This window comes from Lissotriton vulgaris, chromosome 1_1 (assembly GCF_964263255.1).
Source record: "Lissotriton vulgaris chromosome 1_1, aLisVul1.2, whole genome shotgun sequence".
Lineage (NCBI taxonomy): Eukaryota > Metazoa > Chordata > Amphibia > Caudata > Salamandridae > Lissotriton > Lissotriton vulgaris.
In genome coordinates, this window is record NC_141685.1 from 204064158 (window position 1) to 204086407 (window position 22250).

General features: G+C 46.6%; 1 protein-coding gene across 2 annotated transcripts in view; it reads right to left on the reverse strand.

Annotated features, from left to right (window-relative positions):
- Positions 1 to 1102: 1102 nt before the first annotated feature.
- Positions 1103 to 22250, reverse strand: part of EBNA1BP2 (EBNA1 binding protein 2) — a 117427-nt gene continuing 96279 nt past the window's right edge. For both annotated transcript variants that reach the window (XM_086952183.1, XM_086952182.1), the window contains exons 9-10: positions 17380 to 17557; positions 1103 to 1625 (exon numbers count right to left, since the gene is read on the reverse strand). In XM_086952183.1, the coding sequence (XP_086808309.1) occupies positions 1575 to 1625; positions 17380 to 17557 (229 nt within the window). In that variant the 3' untranslated portion in view covers positions 1103 to 1574. The remainder of the gene's footprint in view (positions 1626 to 17379; positions 17558 to 22250) is intronic.

The window sequence follows — 22250 nt, forward strand, 5'->3', positions numbered from 1 at the left end:
TGTGTGTGTGTGGGGGGTGGTTCCTTTTTGGGTCTGTCCATAACCTTGTTCTTTCTTGGTTTCCAGTTGACACCGGAACTCCCCGCCAGCTCCACGCTTTCCTTACCCTACACCCTGGCTCCCATCCCTGCGTCCATCTCATCCCTGCTGGGGATTTCCTTCCACGAGGGTCAGGTGGGTACAGGGACGGGTGCTCTTGTCTCTGCGGAATCGCACCACAAGCAAAGGTAAGACTTGTGGGGCATCTGACACTGCAGTGTCCAATAAGGTTAGTGTCCGTCCTACGACGGATCAGAATTGACCTCTGCGTTTAAGTCTGTCAGACTGCCCTTTCATGCTGGCAGAGATGTACTCCTTTTGTTAATGGATGGAAATCAAGTGTGAGTTTAGCTGACAGACATGCTACTAGCCACAATGCTGGAAAGAGTAATCTGTTTCACATCCCTGAAAAAACGTTCTACCAAATATAATCATCGCTTCAAACTTGGATAATACCCACCTGATTCCTAACTAGACAAAATAAAATACAGCCAATCTATTTTTGTTGGTCTCCCACAAATGATGCTCTGTTCCCTGTGCCCCCCACGAGAAAACCCCAAGCACTTTCATTCCACATTAACTTTAATCCTTCAAATGAATCAATGCATAAATAGCCTGCCCCTCAGTTCATTTTCAACAAGTGCAGCAGCTTACTTTCATCCTCCAACAAAGTCAGACTAATCTATTTAGTAGTTTAGTAAACATCAGCCAGCCACACACCAGATAAACTCCAAAGCTTGCAGTACTATGTAAGACTTCACTACAGAGCAAACCCCAAGTTTCACCTGGGTAATTTACACTGGTTGTTTCTTGAAAAAAGGGTTGCATAAGAATCCTGAGACCATGTTTAAAAGCCACAGAATTCAGACTATAGGAGCACAAATACAACAGATGACCAACATCCACCCATTACACTTTCACATAACATTCTGAACTTTTCCTCACTCTTCATGCTAGGTGATAAGCACTCTGAAGCTGTCCTGAATGGCAAGTAGAGCTATATGCATGTATTGCATCAGATCAGTGTTGTATCAGTCGCTGCAAGTTACGATTGCTACATAAGTCAGGCCTTAAAATCTTTATTAGGTTACAAAGGCTAGTTCAAAAGCTGTTAAAAGAACAGATTCACAGCATCCTTGGTATGTGCCCCTTTTACAGGTTCATTGTTGGTATCAAAGGGCCTAGATTTCACTAGATCATTTGGACCTTGCAGCAAGATTCCCTGCTTCTTCAGCTAGGAACTCTTCCCTTGAAAATAACACCCATCAATGGAACGTTCCCAAGGTGAGATGAAGCCAACAAGACATCAATAAAGTCCAGCAAAGGAGGAAAACACGTCTTGAGAGCATCCCCTGGAGCAAAGTATCTCAATCATTTAAAAAAAAGTCATCTTTAGAATATCCTGGACCATATTGATCGATTTTGCTGGTGGTTTATGAGCTTCAGTGAAGGACGAGATACTAGGTAGACCATCCAGGTATTGCTCAGTCTGCTTTCAGGAGCATGGCGTAAGAAAGTCTCCCACAGTGAAATCCTCACCGGGCACGATTCTTCTGCTTCTGTCTCACCGACTTGCCAGGTCTTTTCTGTAGGAAAACAACATGGATAAGCAAGAGGACAAGCCCAATTCTTGGTTTATCGTTTATTCACAAGTACAGATAGGAACATACTAACGTTGTACCATAGATCAACACCAGTTTATGCCTTCCATCCTTAAACCAGCAAGCGAGTTACTGCTGCTGGAAAGGCAAGGAAAATAAAGCTTCTTATAACAAGGTTTGTTCAACAATTGCAACAGACTCTAAATTAAGTGTAAAAACTGTAATTATCTTCTTCACACTACCTGATAAATCTTCCAACTACCTTTACAAGATTATAAAAACTGCACTCAACCGCTGCCATCTAACACAGCTTTTGTGACTGAGGGTAATCGACAGACAGGAAAATACACAAATTTGGGCAGATGTGTAACCGAATGGATTGATGTGAAAGTCTGAAAGAATACTAGGCAATAATCTAAAATTTGAGTAAGATTAAAATGATGAAGTACTAGCACAAACCACCTAGTCTAAAAATAACACTACGCTCATTCACTTGAGCCAAGCGGTGAGGCCATCACAAAAATACAGCCAAATGTAATATACTGACCAGTAGAAACAGCTACGGCATTTCTGTTTCTAACATGTCACAGCAACGACCAAAGGAGGAACAAACTGGACGTGTTGAGCGATGAATGCACAACGAGTTATCGTTATAGGATTTAGCTGTGCCTACCACTGTGCATGAATTGGGGTACGTCTCAGGTATATCAACTTATTTCTGCATGGCTTAAAGGCATACTGGTGTAGGGTACTCATCTGTCAGGAATATCTTACCAGAATGAATTAGAAGGCATGTGAGCTTGGCAGGGCTGTAGCCTGGCTTGCGGTCACTTAAGCTACACCTAAAATAAATATGGTAAACTGCCTACTGATAATCCTCCCAACAGGCCCTCTCTCTGATCTTATTTAACCAATACTCATGCTGCACTGGATGGAGTTTGTGGGTGACACCTTATATGCAGCCATCTTCTAACTAGTGTTTCTTTCTTGGGGGGTGAGGTGCATGCCACTACATGCCAAAGAAAATTCGATTTGACTGCAGTAACAATAACTCTAATGTGTGCTGAAGGCAAACCGAACTTCAGTCACTTCATCGCTCGGCGTCCTTGACAGACTAACAATTACCACAGCACAGACACCCCTGGATGCAACAGCACATCAAAGAATACTATAGGCAGGTGGAGCCTGAAGCCACCAGCTCAGAGGATGGAGCACTTGAACTAGGTCTTTACCATGAGATATGGAAAACTCAACAACTTCTCTCTGCAGGAGAGCTGAGAGAGAAGCACGTCATGTGAGGAGACGATCTTAAGGGAAAACAACCAATTATAAGCAGAGAAGTAATTCAATCCTATCACACACCGTCAGCTCAATGTTGTCATCAGTCTAACAAATGACACAAAAATTTGGAGAAAGCAGCCTCGCTATCAAAGGCTTACCAAACACTTAGATTCCAATGCATTTTGTCTTGATTACGGTTATAGCAGGCATCTTTTGGAAGCATAACAGGGCTTTGAGAAATTCCCCTAGCTTTGGGTCAAGCCAAAGGTTTAGCAATCTCACCTTCAGAAGGCCCTATACCCTTACAGACAGAGGTTGGTCACTTCAAGACCAAAGATTGGTCAAAGAAAACTTCCTAAATGCGATCATCCTCGGACTGTCAGTCAGTCGCTCGGGCTCTTGTCGGTTCTCCAGCTCTGATCTTAGTCCTGCTTAGGAAGATTTGAAGGTTCAATAGAGTACCAGGTAGGCCTCGGATCCGACAGAGAAGATGCTCAGTGAGAGAAGTGTTCCCTGCTGACATCAGATGTGTCCCTCATTCCCTAGACTGAACATCAGCAAGGTAAGCTCCAAGTTCATCCTTCTGTGGTTGATGCATGGTTTACCTTTATGCTGTGGAAGTTACTTATACACCACTTGAAAACTGTAATCTGCATTATTAAGCACTACATAAAACAAAAGATTATGGTGGACTCGGAGTCGTTACACATGGGATGAATGACCCAAGTCCATGTAAAACTTTATGAAAACATAACATACAGAAAGTAGAACTTTTATTTGAACCAAAGTAATACTGATCATTTCATCTGGTAGAATGCATTCCCTCTTTAAATCCCCAGAATGGTGATGCCATGTTACGAATAGAAAGAGAATAAAACATCAAAGTGCTGTAAATATATAGGAGATGCTATGTTGTCAACTGGATCGAAGCAAATTTATATGTATACACATTTGAATTCTCTCCAGCAAACATGTGTTATGATGTTTAAATCTCTCACTATGTTCCCCTACTTTTTTTAGTGATGTGTGAAGTAGGATTCAAATGCGGTATGGTGAACGGTGAATGAAGGTTTGGGATATGTATGAATGAAGTAGGATTCCATTATTTTAGTAGAAGTATGTCGGGTGAATAGTTAGATGGGTTAGACAAGCCTTGCGGGCGAAATATTAATGAGGTTATCAAAAAAGTTTTTTTGTTTAACTAAGTCTATGTATAAAAAGAAATAATACTTTGAAGAAGAAGATAGGTTTTGATAAAATAAATAAAAAGAATATTAAATATATTTTGTGCATTTGTATTGCAGAGTGGGCTCAACACAATGAATAAAAGGCTCTTGAAGTTTTGACTAAAGCATTTTTGAATTTATAAAAAAAATAGCTGGTTATTGTTTTTATTATTGTTCCCGTTTCCCCTGCTCCCGCCTCCCCCTATTTTCACTCCGGTGCACTCTTTTTTCCCCATGGCAAGTCCTCCTGCATGTAATTTGAGCGCCCCTGGCAAATGAAGTCTTCTTTCACATTCAACTGCTTTTAAAGAAAAGAAACAATGTTGATAAATGAAGCAGCGGATGAAGCTCCCCCCTCTCCCCGCAGAACCCTGGTCTTGTTAGAACTTGTGCAGCTCCTTCCAGACTGCCACAGATTCATGATGAAGGCCCCTCCCTACTTTGTACAAAATCGTTTTTGGCAGCACTGTAATAAGAGGGTGATTTTCAGTAGGAGCAGTCTGTTCGGAACAGACTCATTACAGACTCAGAAGAGGTTGGATTGGATTTTTCATATCCTGTAATGGATCAGAGAGATTCTATACAAACCCTTGATGGCAGCTCTTTCCTTTAATGGCCCCTCATTAGAAGTTCTTGCCATCTTCTCACAGGCATCCAATTTGTTGACTATTTCAGTGTGATGAGCATGGGACATGTCATCTGTATCAGGCTGAGCACCAAGTTAAACTGCCTCGTAGGCTGTAATAGATTTTCCAAAAATGTCGGGCATGGTTAAAAAAACTGCTTTTCAATTTAAAATTGATGTAGGCAGCTGGGATTGCCATGCAGAATTTTTTTTTAAGTAATCCTATTAAAGTGTTTTGATACACTATACCAACACTTGAACACTTACGGAATTGGCCAATTTGGAAACAGTCAGATTTAACCCTGGAGTGAGAGGTTAGGTCCATAGAGGGGGGTCTAGGTGTAGTTTGTAAATGAAACAAGAGAAAACTCTAATACAGCATTAGGCACAATGGTAACGTCTATTACACTGTAGGTTCAAAGTGCTGTGCTCGACATCAAATCCCACAATAGAGCCCCCCTTCCAGGAAGGGTGGTCTACAGTGTGATTGGACTATACAATCCACCCAGTGTTGTGTTAGACTGCCCGGCCTAATGTGGCATCAAACCTGGTGTGTGGTCAATACACAACAGCATATTAAAAGTGCAGTGTGAAAGCCCAGTGTAAAAGCCCAGGCGGTGCTCTTACACACTTAACACTTGCAGAATGCTGCTTACTTAGCTGTGCCACACTCCTACTCATCAGTAAGCACTATCTTTTTTTCATGTTCTGGATGTTCTGTGCATTCTGGGAGTTGTCATTTTCTTTTGCTTCAACTGAATAAAGTACTATCCAACAGTATAATGAGTTTAAGAGGCGAGCACTATACTGAACACTGAATTGTACTTTGGTGTACATGGAGTGAGCGGCCAACATTAAGTACATCACATACGGATATCTAGTGAAAAGCAAGTACAGATCTGGAGGGGTAACGGACAACACGTTTGTGATGCACTACCTAAACAAACAGGGAGGAACAAGATCGCTCTCCCTCATTCAGGAGGCCCAAAAAATATGGGAATGGGCTCTACAGCAAGGAATATCCATGTCAGCAGAACATCTCACAGGAGATCAGAACACCAAAACAGGTACCCTCAGCAGGCTCAAATCATCCTGCCACGCGTGGGAGTTGGACCAAGGAGTTATGGATAACGTTTTCAGAACATGGGGAGACCAACAGTAGACCTTTTTGCCACAAGGGAGAACAAGAAATGCTGGTTCTTCGCAAGCTGGCTTCCCCAGTGGGGGTCCTGGGGGAATGCGTTTTCAACGACATGGTCCGGCGTCTTTGCCTACGCTTTTCCTCCGATTCCCCTCCTGCCGCGAGTGATTGCGAAGATCAAGAAAGAACTGTGCAGGCTCATCCTGATAGCCCCATGGTGGCCCAGGCAACACTGGTTCACTGAGCTTCTGCTACTGTCTGAGAGTCAACCAATCCGCCTCCAATCGATGCGATCACTTCTGACTATCTCCCGGGGACAAGCGCTCAATCCGGACCAGAAATCCTTGCGCTTAGCAGCCTTTCTCCAGAGCACTGTGACTTTCGACACCTGAATATTTCAGCGGAGTGTAGAAACATCCTCTCTAAGGCTAGGGTGGATAGCACAAACAAGACCTACAAGATGAAGTGGAGGAGATTTTGTCTCTGGTGTCAACGGAATAAGATCCATCCTCTGACTGCAGCACCACATGAAATTACTCCATACATCTTACTGTTACCTAAGTCTGGATTGGCTCGTGCATCTCTAAAGGTACATTTAGCCGCAATATCCCGTTACAGGAGGTCTGCCTCAGGTCCCTCCTTATGGCCATCAAGGATCATCAAACAGTTTATGAAGGGATTATTCAGAGTTTTTCCTCCAATAATGCCTCCACCACTGCTCTGGAATCTCAACATAGTGTTGTCACAATTAATGAAACATCCTTTCGAGCCTATCCACAGGGCAGACCTTTAGTTCCTATCATGGAAGGTGGAGCTTCTCATTGCTCTAACTTCAGCGAGAAGAGTAGGAGAACTGCAGGCTCTAACGATTTAAGATCTTTTCTACAGTTTAAAGAAGACAGTCTGATTCTTAGGACTAATCCCAAAGATATTCCTTAAGTGCCAACTGACTTTCATTTGAATGAACCACTGGTTTTAAAACGTTTCTTTCCTCAACCAACAACAGCAGCGGAAAGAGTTTTGCAATCGCTAGATGTTCAAAATGCCTCAAATTCTATCTAAAAGAGACTAAGAGTTTTCGCAAATCTTCACAGCTCTTCGTCGCTTTAAGTGCACCCAGGAAAGGTTTCCCTTCATCAAAATGAGGGATTGCCAGTTGGATTTCCAGTGTGATTGTCTACTGTCATCAGGCGGCTGGAAAACCTCTAGGCACACAAGTTTGTGCCCATTCGACGAGAGCAGTGTCCACATCAACTGCGTTATTTGGAGGAGTGCCAATCCAGGATATCTGCAGAGCAGCGACCTGGGCATCTAGGCACACCTTCACCAGGCACTACTGCTTGGAGGCGGCCGCAGAGTCAGAAGCGGCGGTGGGAGAAGCGGTGCTGAGAAATATCACCCAGTGACGGTGAGCCTTTTTCTTTTCACCCCTCCATCCTTTTCTCTTGGTTGCAAAGACACATTTATTGTATTTTGCTATGCTTGATTATATTCTTAATACATTACATGAAGAGGAAATGTAAGAGACAAATGTGCTTTGTGATATCACTGCTCGCTATTCTGATTAAGGCATGTGAATCTATGAAAGTTCCAATACTGGAGTAAGAAAACAGTGTAGTTCTCCAGTATTGGAAGCTTTCATGGATTCACATGCACCCACCCTCCACCCCCGAGAAGCTCACCTTGGATTTACCACGAAAAGTGTTCTTTATGCACAAGTGCGCGAAAATCTGAGGGGCAAAAGGTTCTCTCAGGAGTGTTCTAGAGGGTGAGGAGCTCTGATTGGTTCAGGGAAAAGTTTCGGCCTTTTTACATAACAAAGGCTATGGGTTGCAAAAGGAAAATGGGCCTCTTTTCAGATTGCATACTCCTAAGCATGCTTTTTTATATACCGGAGACACCCGTCTTGACGACGGGGAATGATTCAGGCATGTGAACCTAGGAAAGCTTCCAATACTGGAGAACTACAGTTACAGGTAAGTAACTTGTTTTCTCCCTGTGCGCGCAGTCGAACACATTTACAGACACGCAATTCACACACACACCATTATTCATCCTTGTACAGAGACTTGGAGGCACCCTCTCTCTACAAGCTGTAAGAGTTACCAAGACCATTCACATAAACCAAAAGACATGCGGATTACCATAGGTCCAATGGACAGTGCATCTACAGACATCCATTTCACCAAAAGGATATACAGGCAAACTTCCATGACCGACTGTTGCACAAGTGGTGCTGGGGTCATGAAGGATTGCCATGCATGTTCCTTTGTGAAAGATCGCAAGTTCAAGGTGGCAGTGAACGTAGACACCAATTTTGGGCGTCTCATTGGAAAAATCCCATTTTTTTCTGTAGAAATAGAATGTAACAGCCATTTCTAATTCTGAGGCTCAGCTGCACCAATATGAGACCATTCCACAGCCTAGGTTTTCGTGTTCCATCGTATGGGAGCATCTGTGTAACTTTGGCTTTTGATGTAAGGCCCGGAACTAGAACTGTTCCTAACTTACCAACCGGTCACAAATGGTTTCTCTCAACTGTCTCTGTTGCCTGTTTCACCCTTTAATGCTCTTTGGGGGCCATTTTAGATATATCTAGCAGGTTAGTGCCCTTATCACATCTGCCTCGACAAGGAGTGTATTCCTGAATACCTGGTGCAACATCCATAAATAATTCAAAATTCAGTGACTAAAAGTTATCTTGAAGGTACCCATAATTGCAGCCCATTTCCTCCCATTTTAAAAAGCTACACTTGCCCCTGGTCCACATAACTGTTTTGTTAAAACAGTAGCACTGTCCTTCAGAGCCTTGTCCCTCAAAGACCTATTATATCTTTGAAAAAAGCCCTGCAGCCCAATATTCTTCCACCTGGGTCTTCCCAGGCCAGTCCTCTGACTATTCGACAACTCTGTCAGTACAGGGTTGGTGGACAGCTTTTGCTTACTTAATCACCATCGGTGGAATTTTCTTCCTGTGGATTTACGGCTGTCTACTTAAGGAACCTTATTCAGTAAAAATGTGGAAACCTGGCTTCTTAGTTATGCTTAATTATCAGCCATTCTTATAGCCTGTTGTCTCAGCAGCATTAAACCCTTTTTTGGGAAAATTCATTCATGGTGGATGATTTCATTGTCCAAGAGCATGAAATACTTTATTAACAGTTCAGTGCCCTCTGCATGCCGATTCATTTCTTGTCCGTTTGGTGTTATAGTAAAAACACATTCTTATCAACACCGACAAACCTTTTATCCTTGAGAGGAAAGCCAACAATGCGAGGCGTACTGCTCGGAGTTCTAGCAAAATTATGTGTAATTGCTGTTCTTGCAACTTCCAACGACAGCTGACTTGAAGGTCCTGAAGAAATGCTCCCCACCCTTCTAGGGACGCATCTATAGTCACTACCAATGGGGCTGGTGCTGCAAGGAACGAGAGCCCTTGAGAGACATTTAGTTGTTGTGTTCACCATGCTGCTGCCTTTCTCATGACCTGTGTCACTTGGATCACATCTTCGAAGGATCCCTCCGCTTGACGCCATTGAAAGTCGAGTTGCTCTTTCAACAGGCGCATTCTTAGTCTGCAATGAGAAACGAGGGGTATGCAAGATGACATTATCCCCAGTGAGGATTTGTACCTGCGTACTGAAAGATACTGTCTTTTTTAAACTCCTGGAAGTGAGACATAATCTTTAGCTGTCTTTCTTTGGAGGGAAATGCCTTGTTTCTCTCTGTGTCCAAAATTGCTCCCAGAAAAGTGATCCGTCTGTTTGGGCGAAGGGAGGATTTTTCCTCGTCTGGTGAACAAATCTATGCAAGCCCTTGTCGACGCTCTGGCTAGTGCTTCCGATGGTGCCTTGACTAACCAGTCGTCTAGGTAAGGTAAAACTTGATGTTTCTGTTTCATTAAGACAGCCGCATCTGGAGGCAGGCATTTTGTGAACACGCTTGGGGCTGATTTCAGGCCGAATGGCAGTACCTTGAATTGGTAATGTTCTACGGCTACCATGAACCGAAGGTACTGCCTGTGGGAAGGATGGATGGGGACATGAAAGTACGCATCCTGTAAATCTAAGGTAGTCATGAGATCCCCCAGGTTCCATAGTAGAAGGATGTCCTGAAGAGAAACCATCCTAAAAGATTGCTTCTTGAGGTAGGTGTTCAGTGATCTGAGATCCAGAATAGGACGCCCTGTGAGGATGTTTTTTCTGACTAAAAAGAATCAGGAATACAATCCCTTTCCTCGTTGGGAGTTCCGCACCGGTTCTATTGTTCCCTTTCGTAGCATTGTCCGAATCTCCTTCTGGATTAGATGCAAATGGTTGACCTTGTGATGCATCGGTGGCGTACAAGGGGGTGTTTGTAAAAATTCCAGAGTGTGGCCGAATTGAATAATGTTGAGGACCTACTGGTCCGTAGTTATTTCCTGCCATTTTTGAAGAAAATGAGCAATCTTCCCCCCAAGGGGGAGGAATAGTTTCTTTTCTGTAACTCCAGTTCTGTAGTAGGGGTATATCGGTTATAGTCATAATCTAGTGAATAGTCCCGCTCATGTACGTGGAACCCGGAGCAGTTAAAAATATTCTCTTCAAATGTCTTCTTTGCAGTCCTGCATAGACATTTGAGAGAAAAATCAAGACAAATAATGCAGCCTAACCCTTCCAAGGCTACAAAGGCCACCACTTCATCTAAACAGTAAAAAGAATAGCCAACAATGTCAGATTTTACACATTTTACCAAGTTTCCTTTCAAAGAGAAAACTCCCCTTCACCAAAATCCTTGAAATGATAGAGATGAAGAGTTGGACAGACAAGCCCCCATAGGCTGCCATTATGTGTCTGGAAAAGGGATACCGTGCCTTTAATGAATTCTCCAGAGACCCTCGGTATCCCAGGATGCACAGCCAAAGTCCTTTTACTTTCAGTTCTTTTTGAAGGTGTATAAAGCAGGGCCTGTAGCATACATTACAGTACCATTTTTTCTACCGGAGAGGAGGGCGGGCGCTTATGACTATAACAGAGATACCCCCACTACAGAACTGGAGTTACAGAAAAGAAACTACTCCTTCTGTAGTAGGGGATCTCTGTGTATAGTCATAATCTAGTGAATAGAATGGCAAGCCCATCTCAAACAACCAACCCAGCGGTGGAGAAAAAACAGACAACACCTTTAATGTGCAAATAGATTTCTCAATGAAGCCTGCCCAACCTGAGCATCTGCTCTAGCGTCAGAGTCCAGACAGTAATGCTTAGAAAAGGTGTGGACCGACTTCCAAGTGGCAGCCCTGCAGATTTCTGCAATGGGAACATTACGAAGCAAAGCTGTAGTAGCTGCTTTGCCTCTGGTACAATAAGCCTTAGGCTTACCTCCTAAGGTCTTGTTAGCCTTCTGATAACATAACTGGATACAGGACACAATCCACCTCGAGATGGACTGTTTAGAGGCGGCAAGACCAGTCCTGACCGACCAATCGTTGACAAACAATTGGTCTGACCTATGAATGTCCTTGGTCTTATCCAAGTAGAACTACAACACCCTTCTGACATCCAGGGAATGTAAAGACCTTTCCGCTGGAGTGGAAGGATTTTGGAAAAACGTATGCAAAGTTATAGTCTGATTGACATGAAAATCCGAAATCACCTTAGGAAGGAACTTGGGGGGAGTACGCATTACAACCTTAGCAGCATGAAATACAGTATAAGGTTCTTGACAACACAATGCCTGAATCTCACTCTCCCTGCTGGCCGATGTAATGGCCACGCGGAAAGCCGCCTTCCACGACAAGTGCTGCAGTGAAGCCTTATGAATGGGTTCAAAAGGTTCCTTCATCAATCTGGACAGCACCACATTCAACTCCCAGGAAGGCGAAGGACTCTGAACAGGAAGGAACACTTTATTCAGTCCTTCCAAAAAATCCTTAATCACAGGGATCTAGAAGAAGGAAGTCTGTGAGGGACATTTCCTGTACGCAGTTAACGCTGCGAGGTGACCTTAATAAATTGAAAATTAAGGCCAGACTGAGCCAAATGCAAGAGATATGGGAGGACAACATCTTCCTTGCAGGTCGTCGGATCATAGTTCTTGGGAGTGCACCAGATGCAGAACCTCTTTCACTTGTAGGCATAGGACGTCCTAGTGGAAGGCTGCTTAGCCTCCTTGAGAATATTCATGCAATCCTCAGGCAGATTCAGGTGACAGTACTGCAGTATCTCAGGAGCCATGTCGCCAAACTCAACGATGAGAGGGTGGGGTACACCATTTGCCCCCCGAACTTCGTGAGCAGGTCCGGCCGACACGGCAGCCGCAGGTGGGGTAGGAGAGACCTGTGAAGTAGGTCTGTGAACCACCACTGTCGGGGCCACTCCGGAGCAATGAGGATCATCCGTGCTCTGGACTGAGACAGCTTGACGAGTACCGCCGGAATCAGGTGAATGGGTGGAAAAGCGTACAGAAAGCTATTAGACCAGCTGATCCATAGCGCATTCCCCAGAGTCCCCGGTTGGTAATACCTGGAGGCGAAGTCTCGACAATTTCTGTTTTCGGCAGTGGCGAACAGATCTACGTCTGGAGTGGCCCACCTGTCGAAGATGTCTCCTAGCATGTAGTCATTCCGAACCCACTCGTGGTTTTCTTGCACCAGCCTGAGTGCGTCCACCTGAGCATTCTGCACACTGGCAGATGGGTAGCCTTTATTGTGAGTCCTCTGGCTAGCAGCCAGTGCCAGATCGCCTGCGCTTCTTGTGACAGTGTGCGCGAACTTGGGCCCCCCTGCTGGTTGAGGTAATACATCGTGGTCGTATTGTCCGTCTGCACAAGCAAGGAGTTGGTCTGGAAGGACGTATGAAAGGCCTTCAGTGCCAAGTGGACAGCTCTGAGTTCCAGGAAATTGATGGGATACATGGACTCCGACGGGGACCACTTTACCTGGATCTGTAGATGGTCTGAATGCGCTCCCCAGCCTTGGAGAGAAGCATCTGTGACGATAGTCTGAGTTGGAATGTCCTTGTGGAATGGAACCCCTTTGAGGAGATTCTCTGCTGAGCACCACCACTTCATGGACTGTTGAGCGTGAAGGGACAGCCGGATTCTGTCGTCCCAGCTCCCCCGCTTCTGGTCCCACTGATCCTCCAGACATTCGTGCAGCGGCCTCATGTGGAGACAGGCGTGTGGGGTGAGGAAGATGCAAGAGGCCCTCGACCCCAGTAGAGAAGACACAGTCCTCACTGTTGTAGATGGAACCGCCATGAGAGCCTGAGCCTTCCGAAGGATCGATAAGCGTCGGTCCTCCGAAGGAAACACGCTCGCTGAAAGAGTGTCGAGGGAGGCTCCCAAGTACTGTAGGCACTGGACAGGAGTCGGAACAGACTTAGACATGTTCATGTGCAACCCCAGCTAGCTCAACAGAACAGCCGTCCTGTTGAAGTGCAATTGCGCTTCCTGGAAGGTGGAGGCTTTGATCAACCAGTTGTCCAGGTAAGGGTAGACAAACACCTTGTTCTTTCTCAGGTGAGCCGCCACCACAGCCATGCACTTTGAAAAAGTCCTGGGTGCAGACTTCAGTGCAAACGGTAGTACGGTGTACTGATAGTGATTTGTGCCGACCACAAATCGCAGAAACTTCCGATGTTTCTGTGCAAAGGGCACATGGAAGTACGCATCTTGCAGATCTATTGCGCAAAGCCAGTCTCCCCTTTGTAGCGGAGGATAAATCTGGTGCAGAGACAGCATGCAAAACTCCCTGCGAATCCATTTGTTTGCTTGTCGCAAATCCAGAATGGGCCTGAACTCGCTCTTGTCCTTCTTGCGCACCAGGAAGAACCGGAAGTAAAGACCCTTTACCCTTTGAGACAAAGGAACGTCTTCTATCGTCCCTTTTTCTTAACAGGGTATCGGCCTCCGCTTGGAGCTCGAGCAGCTGGAACTGCGATCAAACTGGTGGAATCGCTGGAGGCGGGCTGACGAAACAAAGACTGTATCCATTGCAAACGATATTCAGCACCCCCTTGTAATTTTTCTCCACTCTGCCAAGTAATTCTGTATACTTCCCCCAATCGGAGCCGGTAAGGGAAGAGGGGGGAAGTAGCACCTCAGGGCTTAGACCTGTCCGGGCCCTTGTTTGCCAAGGAGGACTGCTGTCCACCTCTGCCCCTCCGACGCTTCTGGAAGGGTTGCCGCTGGTACTGCTGCTGTTGTTGCTGTTGACCAGCTTCACAGCCCTGTCCTCATCTTTGAGAACCATACCGCCTCTGGAACGGGCGGAAGGACTTCTTCTGCTCTTTTGGTTTCTCCAAACCAACGGCTTTAAGTGTCTCTACCTCCGCCTTCATGCGGGCCATCTCTTCGTCCGCATGTGACCCAAAGAGAGTCGATCCAGAGAATGGTAAATTAGCGACTCTCTGTTGCGCTTCTGGTTTGATAGATGTAAGGTGCAACCAGGCATGCAGTCGTAAATTGATACCATGGCAGTAACCATGAGCCGCCAGGAGAGAGGCGTCCGCCGCAGAGCTGATGACCTGACTGGAGACTATCATTCCCTCATTCACAATCTCCTGGACGTCTTCCCTCCTATCCCTCGGGAGTAGCTCCAGGAATTGCTGTAGGGACTCCCACAACGAGCGGTCATTGCAACCCAAGAGCGCCGAGGCACTTGCGGCTTTCATGGAGGTTGCCGCCGTCCCGCAGACTTTCCGTCCATCTGAATCCAGCTGCAGACTTTCCTTATCCGGCGGCACTGTCGAAGGCGGGGTAGTAGCACGTTGCTTCTTTGCCGCAGTTACGATAACAGAATCCGGTACCGGATCTGATCTCAGGAACGCCGGATCGGAATCCGGGGGTGTGTACTTTTTCTACAGCCGGGACGGAGCTGACTTTACTGAGGCCGGAGTCAGAAAAAGCTCCATAGCCGGTTCCTCCAGTCCTGGCACCAAGGGCAACAAGGGGCGAGACAAATGCTGCTTGTGTAAGGTCTCAAATATCACCGATGTAGAAGGTGTGGGTACCGATAAAGTGATCACCAACTTCGCTGCCCCTCTCAATAGCACCTCCCGAAATGTAACGATGTCATCCACCAATGACACCCTCGTATGGGGGGAATCCGATAAGGTGGGAGAATACCTCCGGCCACTGGAAGAGTCCGTATGACGGGACCGTGACCTCTACGTCCAGTGACGACGACGGGACTGCGTCCAAGACCGACGGTCACTCCGCGATCAGCGTCTCCTTCTGGACCGTGATCTAGACCTCCTAGGCCTCGGGCGATCCACTGGCCGTACAGGAGGCGGGAGCTGCAGAGGCAGAACCGGAGTCCTAGGCTGTGGAGGCCTCGTAAGCGGTGACGGAAGGTGCAGCAGAGATGGAGGAGGCATTTGTGGAAGCGAAGGAAGAGGCGGAGAAGTTGGAAGAGGAGGCAAAGGAGGTAGCAGAGGAGGCTTCCTCTGAGGCAATGGAGGAGCCACTGGTTGAGGCGTAGGCGTCCTGGGTCTAGAAGCCAAATAAGTCCGAGAATATTCGGATTCCGAAGACCTAACCACTCTCCTCTTCTCCAATGCAGGTCTTGAAGAGGATACCCTGGAGGCAGACCTCTTGTCAGCCGAGCGCCTGCGCTGCCGCGACTGGGGACTCGTCGATGCTGAAGACAGGCTGTACTTGTGTCTAGAACTGATGGAAGGCTGCCCTTCTAATCCCTGTATCCAAAAAAGAGGGGCTGCACCAAAGACTGGACTGCACCTGCTGAACCAGAGGCACTCGTAAAGAAGACTGTCCCTGCAATGGCCACTTGTGAAAAAAGAACCATTTGTGCCAGGACAAAAAAGGTGACCTCAAGGGTAAGGTGGCTAGTCCCACGTACAGCACCAGGGAGACAAAAGCTGAAGGAAGCCTGCACTTATGAGAGCCCAGCTGCCCAGGATTACCTGCCCGCTGCTGGAATTGCTGACTAGGAGACTGAGTCCTGCCATGATCAAAGTGTCCCTAAGTCCATGAGACTTGTAGCAGTCATCAAAAAGGCCCTTATTCACCTGTAAAAAGACAATCACCTGTTAAAAACCGCGGAACACAGCTGTAACCAGAGATCAGTTGACGAGTGGAATTGTGAGAGATCGAGTCTTGAAGTTGGAGAAGAAACCTGGAGTTCGTGGGCCTTGAGGAGACCCCAGAAACAATGCATCGCCTCCACTGCTCTAGCATCTTTTCTGCATCCTGCATCAGGACCACTTCTTGGCTGGAACAGCGAACCTAGTGAAATCTTTTGTGAGGACAGAGTCTGTATGATCCGAAGGGTAAGTGTCTCCCTGGACTTAAGTGGTCCCCAGGACTGGCTCCCAAGCCATTGTGGCCAGTAAAAAGATAGGATTGGTAGTGGTGCTAACCCGTTGGCTCAGGAACCGCCATGCCAATTACAAAGATGTATTGGAACTTAAAATAATTTACTTACCTTTGAAAAATCATACCTCTGGCTCCCCTTGACAGATTTCTGTTTTGGTATGTAATTTAAAATAAAAATACACATTTTTTATAAACTGGTTTTGAATTTTTATAGGGTAATTTCTTGTTTACCCGGTGGTTTGGTGCTTCTAAGCTAAATGCTTTGCTGCTGTTCCTTTCATAAAGTCTAACCGCTCTGCACCACAGCTACACAGGACTGAGCTAAAGGATTTGTTAAAGCAACGTAAGTGAACCGGATAAAGATTGTGACATTACATGGTGAGGTCCTACAATCACACCACTACAACACTGCATCATGATGCAGTGAGTGTCCACTTTCGCTTGAATGTGTCTTGCCTTTGACGGAGCACAGCATTCCACTGCCCTGCAGCTAGGTTAGCACTTTATAAATAGCACACACACACAGTCCAATCTTTACTTGTGCTTGAACAGGATTCATCAGCTATTGCTTTGCAGAGTCCGGTGTTAGGGCACAGTAGGTAATGGCACTTTCATACAATGATCCCACAGTTTGCAAGACTGATGTACTGGAGTGCCTCGTTGTGACGTCAAGGATACTTTATTATCAATGGCGATTCCTCCTTCATATGCAAGCAGATGAGGGGCCGAACTGCCTTTCCTCCAATTATGGCTCATAAACGTTCAACGGTATTGGATAGGATGCTACTTGTACGCTCCCTTATTATACTACCACCCGGTGATAGTCCGCTCCGCCCCACTGTTCTCAAGTGATAGTTTAACACAGCAAACTACACGCTCAGTCATGATGAGCTTCATACACACCTGTGGCCTGTGCACCAAGCAATGTTATACCAGAACAGGCTTCTCCCTAGTTTATTTGCCACACAGCTCTTTAGTGAAGTTTAGGTACCATGGTTGAGCAGCTCACAGGCAATGTCAAAAGGGACTATGCACGGCTTGGGGTTAACACATTCCAAGGCCATACATCAAACACATGTTGCAGCTCAACACAGATCTTATCCGACTCCAATACACACCAGCATTCACCTGCACAGCACACCAACTTACATTGCTGCCCCGCATTTTGGGGCTTTTCTTCCCTGGTCTGACAGGGCCTTTACTGTGCGCCACACTAGCACGGAACCCCGACACGTCGTTGAAGCTCTCCTTTGTGTTCCTCTTGGAGCCTTTTTTCTTGCCACCGAAGCCAAACTTCTGATCCTTGAAGCGTCTCTTTGCATTAGGTCTGGAGGAAGAAAACAAAGCACCGTTAAAACAAACCAAAGACACAGGTAGAGGGATCAATAGACAGCTAGAATTACAGCCAAAGGTACTTGGCCCTATACACAACTGCAGTATGTGATAAGGATATCACCAGCTAAATCCACAGTCAAATGAGCAAAACTCAAAAACAATTACACACGAGGTACGAGCATCAACTTATTGTCAGATGCAGTTATTGCCCAACACACTCAGAATTATAAATGAGGGAAAGGACACAAACATAGTTCGAGGTACAGTGACAAACCAATCATCAACTACAGCCCAAGAGATCGAAGAACCATAAGCTGCAAGTACAGCCCAAGGGACGAGTGGATCTACGGATCAGCTGCAATTACTACACTGCACAGAAGAGAAGTTTTGTGTCTGCTCGTTTTGGCAGAAAGATGTACAAGTGTGGGTGATGATATGCCCCTTATAAACTCTTACAAAAATGCTCTTCACAATGTACTGATTGTGTTACAGCTGGTAAAAGGGGATATATGCAACCTTTTGCGGAGCTCGGTTCCACCCATTTGCTGCTTTACTTGCTGTTACCTGTTTTCAGAACAGTCAAGCTACAAAGACATCTGTTCACCTTTACTTAGTAAACATGTGCTTTAGATGAAAAGGAATCAAAAATGCAACCACAGAAAGGTAAAGTGGGATGCTTGCATGAAGCAGTCTCCTCTGACACCGTTCCCCATGATACCCTCCTAACACGACTCTGGGAATGTGGCCTTCGGGGGACGGTGTGGAACTGGCTTAAATCCTTTCTAGCCGACCGTCGACAAACGATCTGGGCGCCCCCACACTCCGCCGTTATGGCACCTCTGGAAGTAGGGGTCCCTCAGGGCTCTATTCTTAGCCCCCTGCTCTTTAACATCTTTTTGGCCCCCCCTGCAGAGGTGGCGGAGTCTTTCGGCGCTCAGATCGTGTCCTACGCTGACGACACCCAACTCTTGTTTACATATGACAAGAATGAGGTGTTTGACGGGACTCGCATCAGAAGCTGATTAGAGGCAGTCTTTGGTTGGTTCAGAGGGCACGGTTTAAAATGCAACTCCGACAAGTCGGAGCTGCTTTTTTTTGGCTGTGCTACTGAACCAAACTGGAAAAGCTGGTGGCCGCAAGACTTGTTTCCACCTGCAAATGCAAGTATTAAAGCTAAAAATTTCGGAATCATTATTGACAATGACCTAGCTTTTGGGCCCCAAATATCCTGTCTCTCGGGGAAATGTTTCGGCATCCTTCGGATGCTTAGAAAATTTCTCCCCTTGATTTCAATCAACCATAGAAGGGTCATTGTTCAGTCACTTGTTGGGTCTAGATTAGACTACGCAAACGCCCTGTACTTAGGACTCCCTAAATACCTTGTGAGGCGACTTCAAGTAGTCCAAAATTCAGCCGCCCGTGCCATCTACGGGCTCCCCAGACGCGCTAGTGCCTCTGACCTGCTAAAATAACTGCACTGGCTTCCTATAGCCAAGAGAGTCCTTTTCAAAAGTCTGACGTTGACCTTCAAAGCCCTTCATGACATTGGCCCTAGTTATATCAGGAAACGTCTTGTTTTTTATAAGCCTAATAGAGCTTTACGGTCCGCCTCTTTGTCTAAAATGGTAGTTCCGACCATTAAACGCGTCAGACAGGGCGGCCGCTCTTTTCACCACTTGGCTCCTCGTGCCTGGAACGAGCTTCCCCTTTCTCTTAGGCAGACCCCCAGCCTTATGTCCTTTAGAAAGGCTTTAAAAACTTGGCTTTTCACCAGATAGGCCCCCCGCCTTTCCTTACTGTTCAGTTATGTTGCTGCCCTCGAAGGACTTCTTCGCCAAAGCGCCGGGACACTCCTTTTGGAGTAGCTGTTGCGCTATAGAAGAATGTGTTAAAATAACATATTCTGTTGGTACGAATAAAAAGCACAAGTGGGAATCTGCGGGTGCCGAGCTGGATCAGTGTAGTTCCTGTAAGCACACAGGGGAGGGAGTCTAGTTTTTGCAGATTCAGACAAGCAAGTACGAGAACGTTTGATAGCATTACTCTATTGAAAAGTAAAAAGAGAAAAAGAAAATCTCACAAAGGTGACCATTTTACTGGTGATCCTTATGCCCCCTTTCCTCCAAACTCGACAGTTTTCAGAGATAAAGGAAGTAGCGCACTCCTTGCACAGAAATGGTTAATGCTGTCAGACGGGCACGTGTGCCACCACAGGTTCGGCTCCTTCACAGACTCACAGAGTAGCATACCAAAGTCCTCCACATACAAGCTGAGGCGTGTGTCGAAAGGGACCCTTTTGCATGGTATCCCCCTACTTTCTTGCCTGGTTTTGATGTGGTTTCAATGTGGCCCACAGGGTCTCTGCCAACCAGGTCTCCTGTGCCAGTGCTTCTTCCCCAAAACAGACCCACAATTGGTACTCCTGCCCCCTGTAAGCCCCTAGTAAGTGGTACCCTGGGTAACTAAGTCCTGGGAGCTGAAGAGGGTCTCATGGGACCCCCCCTCACTGGAACAATGGCACTGCTCTTGCAGCTTGCATGCCCCAGTGAGGGAGAAAACGACAAAGCAGACACAACACCCTGTCTGGGTGCCATGCCAAACAGCCCTGCCTATTCATAGCTAAGTCACCCCTCTGGCAGGCCTCCCAGGCGTAAGGCAGAGCACACTAAACCACAGGGGAGGACATATCTGCCTGAACAGGAATGCCCCTAAAATATTGAGGTCAATTGTCCTAAAATTGTAAGTGACAGGGAAGCCGCAGAGAGTACATGGGCTGGAAACTTGAAAACTTGAGTTCCACTGCACCATGATGACTTCACTGAACACAGGAGTGTTTGGTACCAAACTACTCCGTACAATAAATCCCTACTGATGCCAGTGTGGGATTTATTGTATCATAAACTCAGAGGGCACCTCAGAGGTGACCCCTGAATCCCCTCCAAACCTGATGTGGTCTCGGACCAGCTGTAGGCAGCCAGCCACCACCAGACATGTTTCTGGACATTTAGGTAGAGAGCCCCTGCTCTGGGACCGGAAAGAATGTACATCCTGGGCAAAGGTGGCATTACTCCTCCCTAAGATGAGCCAGTGCTGGAAGAGGAAAGCTTCAAAGGCCTGCCGACTTTGTAATGCAACACCCAGCCTCTGCTAATAGCAGCAACCGGCAGCCCCTGGCTTACACCTCCACTTTGGGTGGGAAAACCAGCAGGAAAAAAAAAAATCAAAAGAATAAGAAACGTGCCCACCTGTCAGAACTAGGTCTATGCCCCCTCCCACAGAAGGGTGGTATAATAGAGGGTGCAGTCACTCTAGGTAAGGTGCCCATTGGCCCTACCTGCTTCCCCCCTAAAACGCCTCCTAATCTAAGTATTTAGGGGGCTCCTCTATACGTAGAAACTAGATCTGCGACAACCTAAGAAGAACGAAGACGATGAGAACGATGATGGATTCAACCCAGATCTGTGACGGGGTTGAATGACTGAAACGTTTCAGTACTCCGTCCATCATCTCCTTGTGTTTGCCGAAGACGACATTTATCTTGGGCCCAGACCTACCCGCCGGTTTCCTGTTTCTGCGCAGCTTCAACCTGTCTTGCAGCCAGCGACCTCTGAACCCCCTAGGAGGGCTGCTGCCTTGGAAAAAGACTCCAATCTCCTGTGGATAGCGGACCTGTCCTGGAGAAACCTACTCCAAGGACCCCGGATCCAGGCTGATCCATGTCTCCTGCCCACTCTGCACCCAGCGTCCAAGTCTGAGTAGCTCACCTGTGCAGTCAAGTCTTCCCGGTGATTCTGACCTATTGTCCAGCATTGGCTGACCTCTCCTGCCCTCCATGACAGCGCCTGCAGTGTGAATGCAGAGGCTTCCCAGACTGCGACCGGCTCCGGTAAGAAGACTCCGCCTTCGAAAGGGACCCCTGCACCTGAAGCTCTTGGGCCTTGGTGAACTGAACCGATAATGCCCCTTTGCCCCAGCTACATCCCAACTTACCTCTGCTGTTGTTGGTCTTCCTCCTGCAACATCCGGTGCCACGCCTGTAGCCTTTTTACCAAAAGAAGAGTCCCTATTGAAAAGCATTGGGCATCCGAAGTCAGATTTCTACCCTGCACCTGGCCACCTCTGTACCGCTGGGTGTATATGTATGGCGCTGCTTTGTGGTCCACGCCCCTACTTGTGCTTGATCTAACTCCCAAAGTTTGGCACCTGCTACCGACCTACTTACCTGAAAGCAGTGTGGCTCCAGGCACCCCCTGTCTCCATTGGAAAGCATTGGCTTGAACTCTGATTTTGACCTCTGCACCCAGTCGCACCTGTGCCGCTTATGGTGCAGTTCTGCTACTTACCCGACCACTGTCCCTTGCTGACTTTTGGCTCCGAGGACTGGGATTGGAAGTTTAAAACCTGTTTAACTGCAATATTGTGTTCCCCAAAGGATAAGATTGGATTGTGATGAAAGTTTCGAAGTGTCAATTTTCTAAGTGGAAAGTATTTTTAATTAAAAAGTAACTTACCCGACTACAAAGAACTTGGTTTTAAAATAAAATACGAAGTATGATTTTCTACAATTGATTTGGATGTCCTTCTTGAGTCGTGTGTCCATTATTGATCACTGTGGTACAAGAAATGCCTAACGCTCCTCTGTGTTAGGCCTAAGACTGCTCGCCGACCCTACCACTAATAGAGCA